We start from the raw sequence: 13,141 nt of genomic DNA on the forward strand, positions 1-13,141 counted from the left end.
GTCTCTCAGGAAGGCGTTTCTGAGGCCTATTGAAACGCAAGATAGCCAGCCGGTACAGACTGACGTTGATACAGCAACAGCAGCATCATCCCTCAAGAGAGAAACATCCAAAACCCAAACGGATCCGACCCAGGTTCAAGTGTCCCCTCAGAATTGGGGGTGCATCATATCCACTCGATGCTACAAAGCGAATCGCTTCAATTTATTCGACTTTGTCCCGGCAGCGTCCTTGTATGTCTGTATTGTGGGGAAATAACTAAATGACAACAAGAATTACTTGACAGCGTGTCCAAGGGTCAATTCGTTTTCAGAAGCCTGGATCGTGTGTGCATTTGTCAGTACATTGACAGAACGAGAGGTGCTTTCGGGAAGGGCAAGGTCGCCGCGAGTGTTGGAAAAGATCATATCACTGAGCTCACAATGTTGTACGCTAGTACTGCTGTTGTTTTTTACACTTTGAATGTTATTGTGACCTGGAATTTGCATGATTTCACTCCTGGAGTGATTGAATCATAGTTTTCCTGGACAGGTGATTTGTGACACGTTTTCCATTGATGCCCATTCAATGGGATAATCTTTTCATAATTGAGCCAAGTTAATTTTTTCCAACGGGTCATACGGGGAGCCACGTCACGGACATTACCCGTGTCATTGTCAGTGCGTGTCTTTTTATGACGTTCATTGTACTTGATCAACACTTTACCAGAGTCAGAATCAGAGTAGATTTAGAACATCTCCCCACCTCGTCAAGTGATGGCATCACACATAATGTTGATTTCATTATTAGATAGACTCTTGGTAAGTTTCCTCGTGCTTCTCTTTTCAGAACTGTTTGCTTGATTGATAGAACTTCGAAAACAGCTTCGAAGCTCACCATTCTGAAACAATGACTTTTTGTAACCTCTTCATTTTAGAAAGCTAAATATTTTGTAGATATGTAAAGTGCCTATTTTGCTTTTTGAAACGTCATAACTATTGCTATCAATATGTCATATAACTGAACACACAACATATGTAGCTACGTGTCACGTCGTTCTGATAAACAACATTTACTCTGTCATTTTTTTAAACAAGAGGCATTGGGGAAGCCTAGGGTTGACGACTTTCACTGGTTAGACTCGATTCACCAGCATTGTACAATTCTGGTTTTCTGATATTGTTGTAGAATGAAGAAAAAAAGTTCAAAATGCACGTAATGCATGAACAGTGTACGTAAATTGGTTAGATATACTTCATCTCAGTGTTTGAGCCAGAAGGAGTGAATAAAAGTTATTGGTAGCAGAGCCTGAGAAACTCTCATGGGGTACATCTACATACCTTTCAGTCTTAATCCTGAGGAAGATGAAGCTTCAATGAATGGTAAAACGTTTACATTTTACATTGATCAGAGATACTGTTGGCTTTTGTGTTTCTGTTTTCGACAATTACACAAGTATAACCATATTGCTGGAATATTGCTGTAAGGGCATCAAACTGTACTCACTGACTCAGTTTGATGAACGAAACGTTGGTGTCTTATGCCTGCCTTTTTTTTCATTCACTAGTATATGCAATCTCTATAAACGCATTTCACATTTGACATGAAGGACAAATGCTTTGATTATTTGTTTCAGAGAATGACTGTTTAGTACCTGCTCGTATCCCGTCATTGACCAACAGCATCCAGTTTCTTGTGTATGACCTCAGCATCATGGATGCAAATAATACTTTACAGGAAATCCACGAAGTTCTCTTCCCAGAAATACACGTAGTTGCTTCTATGAGTCATAGGCATATGACCGAGTTGATGAAAATGGTTTGTTTCAATATTTTTAGCTTTATATGGTATCCTCACCAGCATATCGTGTGTAGAATGAGTAGTGAGTAAGTATGGTTTTACGCCGCTGTTAGCAATATTCCAGCAATATCACGGCGGGGGACACCAGAAATGGGCTTCACACATTGTTCCCATGTCGGGAATCGAACCCGGGTCTTCGGCGTGACGAGCGAACGCTTTAACCACTAGGCTACCCGACCGCCCCGTGTGTAGAATGAAGTTATATGATCCTGTAATATTGCTGAAAAGTTGCTGTGGAAGGATACAATGGTCACATTGTGTCTCTTGGCCTGCCAACACATTTTCCGCAAAATGCTAACACTTGTACATCATCATACATCCAATGTATCATAGCTCTGTTCTGGTGTAATATATACCAGGAACAATACACCATAACTGCAGAATCTGGGGATGGTGTAAATCATGCTGGGGAACCATGCAGGAAGCAAAATCCCCATGTTCCCTGGTATGGTGGTCTAACTTTAGTTGTTTGTGATCTGTAGCCTGTGTTTATAATGTGTCATCTCTCATAACATGATCATTTTACTGTAATTAAACTAGATTTAAAGGTATAATCTGTAATATATCACTCGTGCTGTACTGCCCTTTGACAGCATTTATGTGTGATAAGTAATATAAATGCATAACTTGTTAAAGTCAGGATATGGCTGAAGTATTGCCAATCTGACTTTAAATATTAACTCACTCACTAATTTCATTGGATGTCTAATTTTGGTGTTGTATCATTTGAAATGGACTGGAAATAGGGTATATATCATAATGGAATGGAGATAGGATACACGACATAATCGAGAATGTGACTTGCGCCACTGTGGCCCTTTCTTCTACAGTAAGGTGACACCTCACGCCTCACTGAAATAATGTTCAAAGCGACCATAAAACAAACTAAATATCTCATTCCCGATTTTGAAGATGCTCATGGAATGTAACATTTGGGCATTTATCTGTATTATTATCGCTTATTGCACATCATAGAAATCATTGTGATTTAGGTCGATTCTTTCGATATAAAGACAAGGGGAATGACTGATTTTCGACATCATTCAAAGTGGCTACTTCTTAACGAAGAAGAGAACACCGTTGATTTGCCGGAGTTCATTTATTTGGAAAATGTTGTAGCAGTGCTTCATCATTATAAGGTATGTATGCTCAATTTATTGAAATATTTGCTTTCGATGGTGGTGCAAAACTGTGCACTATCTTAACATTCATAAGTCTAGATATCTGTCTATGTAATTATTTGACATACATCTGATGAACTTGCGTTTTACACCTTGATATTAGCCAAACTTAGTGTGACTCTTAACAGTCTCAAAGGAGTACCTGCTAAGATGATAGTTGACTTTAGAATATCTCTTGTTTCACAAAATCTAACATCTTCTTACACAGCAGTTCTTTGGGTTTGGTGTGTAAAGTGTCTAGTGTCTACAGTGTGCACTTTAGTGTTGTGTCATACCAGATAGGGGATTTAAATGTTATTCCATGCCATCTTGACTGCAAAGTATTTTCTAATCTTTCTTTCAACTTGTGCTTCATATATTTTTTAGTGTTGGATGCATAGCGTTTTTACCTTAAAACGACACCTTGCCCGAAATGAGTGGGTACCAGTAGCCGCTTGTACCCAAAGAAACATCAACCTGTGCTATTTTCCTAATGCTGCCTATGGTTACAACAACAGACGTTTGTTGGTGACTACTCTCGAGGTAACAATGAAAATATTCCACTTGGTAAATGACTCACCTAGCCGTTGTCATAGATATGCTCTCACCTGTTGCGTTGCGTTGACCTTCGTCTGCCCATCCATAGTTGAGTGAGTGAGTGAGTATGGTTTTACGCCGCTTTTAGCAATATTCCAGCAATATCACGGCGGGGGACACCAGAAATGGGCTTCACACATTGTACCCATGTCGGGAATCGAACCCGGGTCTTCAGCGTGACGAGCGAACGCTTTAACCACTAGGCTACCCGACCGCCCCCATCCATAGTTGAAGTCAAAAATGACATGAAAGTAAATCTTTGCATTGGTGAGCCAGACTGTCGTGTCTCTATAACTACCCAGAAAATTCCGTTATGATTTTGAAGACAGCGGTTTTGGCCCGGTATTCCGCCATTTGTGCATGTATCTGTAAAACATTGATGTCCAGCAAGTATGCAATATACAGAAAATTATAAATGTTTATGTTTGTCTTCATGATGTAGATCGATCCTCAATCACTGGCCCAGATTCGATTATTCACAGACCGCCGTCATATAGCTGGAAAATTACTGAGTGTGGAGTTAAAAACAAAGAAAGAAAAATTAAAGATTATTTATCCGAAACTCCATATGGCTGTCATTTTGGAGACGTAATTTTCCCGTTAGTCGCCTTTTACGACAAGCATAGTCGCCTTTTACGGCAAGCATGGGTTGCTGAAGACCTATTCTACCCCGGATCTTCACGGGTCGGCCTTCATGTTATGTACAAACACTGTATATGTTCAATTACTGCATTCTTGACATACTCAGACACCCTTAGTTTATAAAAGCAGAAGAAAAACCTAGCAATGCTGTCCGTGAAGATTCGGGTTAGAGTAGGTCTTCAGCAACCCATGCTTGCCGTAAAAGGCCATACTGCTTGTCGTAAGAGGCGACTAACCGGATCGGGTGGTCAGGCTCACTGACTTCGTTGACGCATGTCATTGTATCCCAATTGCAGTGCTTAAAAATAAAAATGCTTCAGATAGTTAAAAAAAGAACTAAATTATCTGTCACAAAAAATACATTGTTGCAAGATGTTTTCAAACAAATATTACTTAGGCTCATATATTTGATGGGCAATCTTTGTGTTCCAAAGTGCAATAACTCTCCTTTCGAATGATATAAGCGACGGTTCGCTTCCAGACTGGTTCCAGGATCATATACGCTGCGACAACTAGTGACACATAGAGATGGAGCCAAGCTAAAATATTACCCTGTTGCACCTTCATTCAAAAACTGTCGTTCACTACTTAACATTTTGTATTGATTATGAGTTAAGAATATCAACAATTTTTCCAACTAAAACACGAATTAACGCGATTGACCACTGCCGGAAAAACACCATGATAAATGATATATTGCCACGTCATTTTCTACGTCAGAAAACATCAAGGTATTCTGTCAGTCTAGGCAACATATCGCATCGGCGATTTTTATATACTCTTCAAACAGTGTTTCATTTATGGTTTCTCTGTCCTATTTTGAAACAATAACATTATATTACATTTTGAAAGTCAGTGTCAAGTTTCTTTTTTTGAAGAGTATATATCAGTCCATGTGTTATTTCCCTTGAAAAGTATTTAACTATTGCAGCATTGAAATACTTTTCATTCTACCATGGACTTAAATGTAGCAAACTTGGAAATAAAAGCCTCCATTGCAGCACATGCCAAAATATTTAATAATATGTTTTTGCCCCTTATAAAATATGTCCTATCATTTAGTGCTTACTTAAGTTGTTCATCCCTCATGCAGTTGAGTCGCTATATGACTGAAATAATGCCGATACGACGTTAAATCATAACTCACTCACTCATGCAGTTGAGGATAAAGCTTTGTACCTACAAAAAGCATATAATACTGACTACCCCACAAGATGTGTATGATACATAAATAGATGTGAATGATTGTTGTTTGTCTTCTTTTGGTAACATACGTTGACATGTTTCCCCCTCTTAACTCATGCACTATCCTGTTATAGCTGTTTCACCCAACAGTACTTTAAGACACCTGAATCATTAAGCAAATATAAATAAAGATAAGTTTGTAATCGACTATTTTTATCAAGACACTAATGCAAATTTAACCCCAGTATCTCTCCATGTAGAAAATCTGTTTATGTTATATATATGATACAACCCTCATACTTGTTCTCGTATGGACGCTAGAATTTATCCCCAAACCCCATGTTTCAGTCACCTGTGTACATTGTGAAGTCCACCAACAATGGAACAACGCAGTATAAAGGATACGCAATAGATATCCTGGATACAATTGCCGCTTTCCTAAATTTTAGGTAAGAAAGTTTAAGTAATTTTTTGTTCTACCTGACCACTATCAATAGTTTTATTGTAGTTCTCTTTATGTCTCTTTATTGAATGGGAGTTTGAAGTTTGAGAGTAACCTTTTACTGTATGAAGAATTCTTCTCCTTTCAGTTACAGTGTCACTGAACCACTGGATCAGTCTTGGGGACTTCCTGTCAACGGAACCTATGACGGAATTGTGGGGCAGCTGAACAGAACGGTAGATTGACTTGAGACCTTTGCATTTTATGTATTTGATCACTTACCCTAAAACGTAATAACTACTATCTACATATACGTTTTATGCCAAAAGTTATTGTAGCCCAGAGTAATTACTTGTATATGATATTGTGAAAAGTAGGCCTTCCCGTTTGTGGCCAACAGTAAATGAAGGCTAAATGCATATGCACGCCTATCCGGACCGAGAACATTGACGTGTTGGCAATGCTACTAAACCTTTCCTATGAAAACATAAATAATGAACCAACTTAAACACTGGTTTACCATTATGTAACTTCGTTGGAGCGCATATTTGAATTGGTCTGATCTACCCAGTAGTTTATTGCAAGTTGCGACCTAAAATGGATTGTGTGACTCGGTGACTTGTTCGCATACCTGTCACTGAGACTGATGACGTGGAAAGTTTCTCTTGTCTTTTCAGTCAGTGGACTGTATCTATTGAATGATTATACTGATATTTAAATATATGAGATAAAAATATACTTTTATGCCAAAATAAGACTAGTCTATTCTAACCCTATAATAATTATATATATTGTAGGAGGTGGACCTTGCCGCTTGTAACCTAGTAATAAATGAAGGCCGATCTGATTTCATGGACTACATCTATCCGCCGATCCGGACAGATTACATTGTCGTAGTGTATAAGAGGCATGATAAACAACGAACTACTTCTCTATTCCTTCTGGCGCTACCACTCAGGCCTACGGTGTGCCTCATTTTGCTCCTGGTGGCAGGATTATGTCCTCTGTTGTTGGCTGTGTTCGAAAGTGGGGATTTCGGCTGGAACAAAACAGCTGCAGGCTCTGGAGATGTCGGCGTTACTTATGTAAAGAAAGTGAAACAGAATCTGCTTAGTGCTTGCTGGGAGGTCACCGGATCTCTGTTCAAGCAGGGTATGTACAAAATGAAGTGCATCACGATTTAGGGTTTCTCATTATATTTTTATGAAAATCAACCAATTTTGTGTTCATGTACATTTGTCATATATAGGAAATGAATGGTTGACATATATCACAAAGCAGATGTGTAGACCAAAAGCTTTTTTATATTTTCTAAATTTGATGGCTATGCAGTTTAACAAAGTGTACGTCAAAACGTATGTGTATCCTGGGCCATAAATCATAAACACATTAATATTACATTAATGTTCCAAGTTGAACATGTGTCTGAAAATTCTTCTTTTACAAAAGATGGAAACTTGATGGATTAATCATGATGTGTGTGATCCTAGTAATGAGGGACGGTCGGGTAGCCTAGTGGTTAAAGTATTCGTTCGTCATGCCGAAGACCCGGGTTCGATTCCCGACATGGGTACAATGTGTGAAGACCATTTATGGTGTCCCCCGCCGTAATATTGCTGGAATATTGCTAAAAGCGGCGTAAAACCACACGCACTCACTACTGACAATGACTACAACTTGTTGCGCCAACATTTCAGTGATGATTAGGGCTAGGCAGACTTTAAAACATGAGGATGGAAATATGTTCAATATCTTGGGTCAATCGAAAGTGGTACAGTGAGCATATTTCTCGGAGATACCTTCTCACTTTTGTACTTGCAGGTTTTAGTAAATATCCAAGAACTCTACCCGGGAAGGTGTTGGTGACGTCATGGTGGATGCTGATGATGGTGATGACGACAGTCTACTGTGCCAACCTGGTCGCCGCTTTGTCTGCAGAGACTGATGTTAAACCTTTCTCTGACCTTGAGGGGCTACTCGACAGTGACTATTCTGTTGGTATGGATGTTGGAGGAATTAGCAGCTACTTACTAAAGGTATGGATGAGCTAACTGCACGGTCCAAATCAGTTGTGCCTGCTACTGTTTGTGAGATACAAGATTGCATTGTGACGAGATACATGTTTATTATATAAAGATGTAAACAAACTAACTTCAGTTGGGAATACATTATGTTGTACATATTATTTGATATAATAATAACTGAGACTCTTACAATTGACACAACGACTATGCCTTGATCATTATTGAAATAAGTTAATCTATTCCACATTAAGGACAGGGCGGTACCAGCATGTTGTGATTCTCTTCTTCTGTGACATGAATAGTGTGAATAGTAACTGAGCATCTGCCCGTGATGAGGCACACTATGGTGTATTTGATTTTTTTTATGAGCCTTGTTGTTGAAAGCATTGTGTACAATGTATGAACGTATTAATGTCTTATGAAATTGCTCACTGTCAGTCAAGTCTTCCATCAAGTGTCAATGGAAGGATGTGGTCCAAGATAGCTGCCAACGACCCTGTGTTTCTTGATTCCAACGCTGAGGTTCATTTCAAAAGAGTGAGAAGTGAGAAGTATGCCTTTTTGCATCATGAGTCAAACATGATCCGCCCAATGGCTGAAGACTGCCAATTGGAGCTTCTAGGAGAAAGTGTACTGTGGTCAAACCTGGCATTTGGATTGCCTCAAAGGTCTCCTCTGAAAGCCGACTTCGATAAGGCGTAAGTTGTCATAAAACCTTCAGTCAACTTTTATTAATCAAGTTTCAGTAATTTTAGCTTGCAGGAAATAAAATAAAGGGAAATATTGAAAATAGTAATTTACTTGTAATTGAATTTTCCGAAATTATTCCCTTGACAGCATTTAAAAATGTCACAAAAACAGAGAACTGGTGGAATCGTATTATTGTGTATTTAGTGTGTGAAATTTATTGATGTCTTTTTACAAAACATAAAATGAGTGGAATATGTGAATGGAGTAGTGATTGCAAGTCCGTGTGAAAGCAGCAGAAATCAAGAACTCAAGCTTTTTCTTGTCTCCTCGGCAGTATGTCGCAGCTCACGTCGAGTGGCATACTAGACGTAATTTGGGCGAAATGGACTGTCAAGAGAAACCTGACACATTGCCCACAACAAAGAATCTTGAAGTCAATCACAGTCAACCAGATGGGGGGTGGTTTCATCGTCGTGTGTGCGGGGACTGGACTCAGTATCATTGTGTTGTGTCTGGAGAAACTGATACATTTCAGGCAAAACTGATTTACTTATGAATCAGTATCACCAAACTGTACCACAGAAGAGAATAGTATCATTTTGAAACTAGCAAACTAAAGACAAAAGGGATGTTCCTGATACATTAAGATAACACATGAGAGCAACACAAGGAAAAGAATTGTTCCAATTTAATAAAGACTCTCATGAAGGATGGACACTATTTATTCTCTTTTGTGTTTGTACCAGTGCATATTGAAATTAATGTTAATAAAATATGACAGATATGCATTGTTCAAATGTGTTTTCGATGATATTTGTTAAATAAAGAATATGTGCAATGATATATTGTACCCGTACAGAAAAGGCTAACAACAGAAAGAGCCCTGCCTCTTGGTACACAACCCACCCCGGCAAAACCCGTTCATATTCATAGGAAACCTCTGTTACGAGCAGAGTCGGTTTCACGGTTTTAACTATATCATGACCATGTGTTCATGAATCACTATGAAAAGGTGATAATACCAGGTGTTTGCAAAAAGGTGAGCGCATCCTGCCCCACCAGTGGCAGCCATCTGATCTACATGCAAAAACAAGTCAATTGTTTACCTGAAAAAAAACCCTTATGGTACATGAAGGAATTAAAATAGGGCATTCCATCGGACATAGTCACTCATGTCGATAGTAAACCATTTTTGAGAGATTTACTGAGGCTTTGAACCTTGACTTTGGTATGATGTTCTTCACAACCTTGACTTTGGTATGATGTTCTTGTGAAGTCTTCGTAGAAAGAGCAAGCTCGATTATACCTCAAAAGTTGTGAAATGTAGACACAAAAGGCTGGAGCTGCTGGAATATTGCTTGATATTTTGGGGAGGTTGACTCTTATAATACAGACTTGTGGAGATGTTTTGTCATCATCATCATCATCATCATCTATTTTTCAAAAAGACCCATCCACGGCGGTACAGGAGAAAAAGTCTACATGATAACAATTAATATTTAACAAGATGATGGTTATACTGTACACATATTTGTTGACATTTAAACATTTTGCTTGAAAATTTCAACTAACATTTAAACCGAAACACTTCCGTAAACAAACACATATATATTGTCACAGGCAAAGGTACTTATCTATCATACAAATTAATTTTGCAAGATTCTTGATTTCTTTTATATTTCTCGTACTCAACATTTTTTTGTATTTTATTATACTCGGAAACTGCGAACATTTATTCAAGATAAGTTAAAATCTAGATTCACGGAAAGCTTCACATTTAAGCAGGTAGTGGAATTCATGGGCTATAGCTTGTGACATACACAGTTTACATGTTAGAAATTCTCTGTCAATACTGAGCCAACGGCCAACTTCGACAGGCAGATTATGGTTACAGGTTCTATGTTTCACAATAGGATAATATATTAGTTTAGATGGGAGAAGAAAGTTTTGAAATAAAGTGATACCTTTTAAATATTTATAATAATAACCTTTTGAACTTCTCTCGACGTCTGATCTCCAATTTTGATAAAACTGATCTTTTAAAATTGTTTCTGTCTTGGGAGTTAGCCACTGGCTTGAAACTGTTTGTGGGTCATAAATTAAATAGGACAGACCACAATAATTAAGATTTGGCCTCACCTTCTTATCCAGGCATTTTGTTCATTATTAGATAAAAATTGCAAATGATCAAATTTATAGATAAGTTGTGATAGTTTTGGTGCAGGTCCGGGTTTACAAAGTTTATGCAAATAAACTAACTACACGTTTAGCTACATAAATCGATAAAGATGCTCGACCTAGTACTCCATAAAACATACAATTTGAGGTCGCATTTCTAAGATGAGAGGCTAGTTTAAGGAATATTAAATGAGTCTTTTCAATTATGTTCATATTTGTGTATGCCCAAATTTCACAGCCATATAATAATTGGTAATATCATTATATCAAAAAGCCTTAAGTAAACAATCCAAAGGAATATTATAATTTCTAGATTTTTTTAGATGACAGAACATGGCTTTAGATGCACTCTCCGCTAAACATTTTATTGCTGACTTGAAATTTTTGTTTCTACTAAATATAACACCTAAGTACGTATAATTGTCTATGATATCAATTTCCATGTTCTCCAAATAAAAAAGATAACCTACTATTTTTGGACTGCCCGCTTCCAAAGATCAAAACTTTATTTTTTTCAGGTTTACGTCTAATTTCAAGATATTGCAATTACTTTTTAAAGAATCATATGTATTATGGAGTTAAGTTGCAGAATGACCAACGAGGACAGTGTCATCAGCATACAGAAGGGTTAAGAAACAGACACATGTAAATCGTTCACATCACCAATTTTCACACCTGTGCATCCGTCTTTTAGAAGGGAATTTTCGAGATCATTGATAGAGACAAAATAAAAGAGGTGATTATTTTCTCCGTGCCGCTCGCCCAAGTAACATTGGAAATAATCTGATAAAACATCATTTACAGACACACATGATCTTAAATTTGCCGACATATTTTGAACAAACTGGAAGTATTTACCCTTAATACCACATGTTAGTACTTAATGCCACAACCGAACTCTCCACACATTATGAAAGGCTTTTGACAAAATCACAAGACTCTGATTCTTTATGCATAGCCTTAAATACACGAACAAAGGAAGCTTCATGCACTTCCGGTTTATCTTCAATTACATCCAAGTCACTACAGACCGGCGAATCCAATCTTCACCTGGGTGCCGATCCTGGGTATCCGAAAATTAAATGAAGAATGAAAAAGGGATGAAAAACAAACCAACAAGATTTTGATCTGTATATACACAAAGCGTAGAACAATTGACAGGATGAGGTATATGCATCGATTATCTGCACTGCTGTGCCAGAACCAAGAGGCCAAAGTGATAAGCCCATAGGAAGATCGACAGGAGCCAGAAGGATCCATGAATGGGAACTTCCTCTGGAAATAGCTGCAGTTGAGAATGTGATGAAGAATCTCTTCAAGGAGCGCTGCATCATTCAGAGCAAAAGACGAAGTTGTCTTCTACCTTTCTTAGCTCTAAGGTTGAGTCTAGTGAGGCAAAAAGATGCATCCTATGTGATGAAGGACACGATATATGGGCGTGTAGTGTATTTCTGGCCATGAAGGTGGAAGATAGGTTGAATGCAGCTAAAAAAGCAAATCTTTGTTTCCAATGTCTTGGCAAAGGTCATAACAACGAAGGTTGTAAATGAATCTGTGTGGTATTAATGGATGCAGAAAAGCCCATAACCGATAACTTCACAGACAACCTGAAAAAACAACCTTTGATTCCACCGCTTCGCATCTCACAACGGGAGATAAAAAAACTACTGCTCCAAGTAGTGATTCTTCAGATGGTGAAAAGGTTTCCACTGAAGATAGATCTCATGCTACATTGCCTCACGTTAAGCAGAGTGAGTGAGTGAGTGAGTTAAAATTTAAAGTCACAGCGGCATTATTTCAGCCATATCGTGACTTGAGCAAGTTATGTATTTATATAATATATTAAGACCTGTCGTCCAAGGACAGTACAACAACTAGCAAAATTTCACAGATTATAATTGTAAAACTAGTTAGAGAATAATAAAATAATCAGATTATAACAGACGACACAATATAAAAAAGGGGCTGTAGATCGCCAGCAACCAAAATTAGGCCACCATACTAGGGACCATGGGGACTTACGGTACTTCTGCTACCTACATGGTACCCCAGCAGGATTTACACCATCCCTCTGGCCACTGGCGATGATCAGAAAGATTAGCCAAAGCGGTAAAATCAACAAAAATACTACGATTAAAATCACAGAGAAATGAAATGATACGTTGAAGGATACCGGACTTACGTACCTTCCCAGGGGGACAATTGTTTTACGATACTTCAACCCCCTGTGAAGATACAGCCACTAACAATCTCAGTTATGATTTCATTCCACCAAATTAAAAATCATTTACTTTATACTGTACATATTATAATCAAAATTTATCTATTAATTCTATTTCTTTTAAAAAACCGATGATTAAAGGAGCACTGATTTGATTAAAAAGAT

At 38.0% G+C, this 13,141-nt stretch overlaps 1 protein-coding gene across 1 annotated transcript; it reads left to right on the plus strand.

The window, feature by feature from the left end:
• The first annotated feature begins 1,298 nt into the window (after positions 1–1,298).
• Positions 1,299–8,589, plus strand: LOC124121895 (glutamate receptor ionotropic, kainate glr-3-like). Its single transcript, XM_046485020.2, has 7 exons — positions 1,299–1,359; positions 1,614–1,795; positions 5,770–5,870; positions 6,012–6,099; positions 6,661–7,015; positions 7,685–7,899; positions 8,326–8,589. The coding sequence occupies exons 1-7, from the start codon at positions 1,299–1,301 to the stop codon at positions 8,587–8,589; spliced, it is 1,266 nt and encodes a 421-aa protein (XP_046340976.2).
• Positions 8,590–13,141: the final 4,552 nt, after the last annotated feature.

This window comes from Haliotis rufescens, unplaced genomic scaffold (genome assembly GCF_023055435.1).
Source record: "Haliotis rufescens isolate VD_foot unplaced genomic scaffold, xgHalRufe1.0.p SCAF_18, whole genome shotgun sequence".
NCBI lineage: Eukaryota > Metazoa > Mollusca > Gastropoda > Lepetellida > Haliotidae > Haliotis > Haliotis rufescens.

Coding starts and splice junctions, on each gene's coding strand:
- LOC124121895 (XM_046485020.2), top strand. CDS start 1,299: ATGGGGTACATCTACATACCTTTCAGTCTTAATCCTGAGGAAGATGAA. Junction 1,360..1,613: donor AGATGAAGCTTCAATGAATG/GTAAAACGTTTA, acceptor TATTTGTTTCAG/AGAATGACTGTTTAGTACCT. Junction 1,796..5,769: donor TGACCGAGTTGATGAAAATG/GTTTGTTTCAAT, acceptor CCCATGTTTCAG/TCACCTGTGTACATTGTGAA.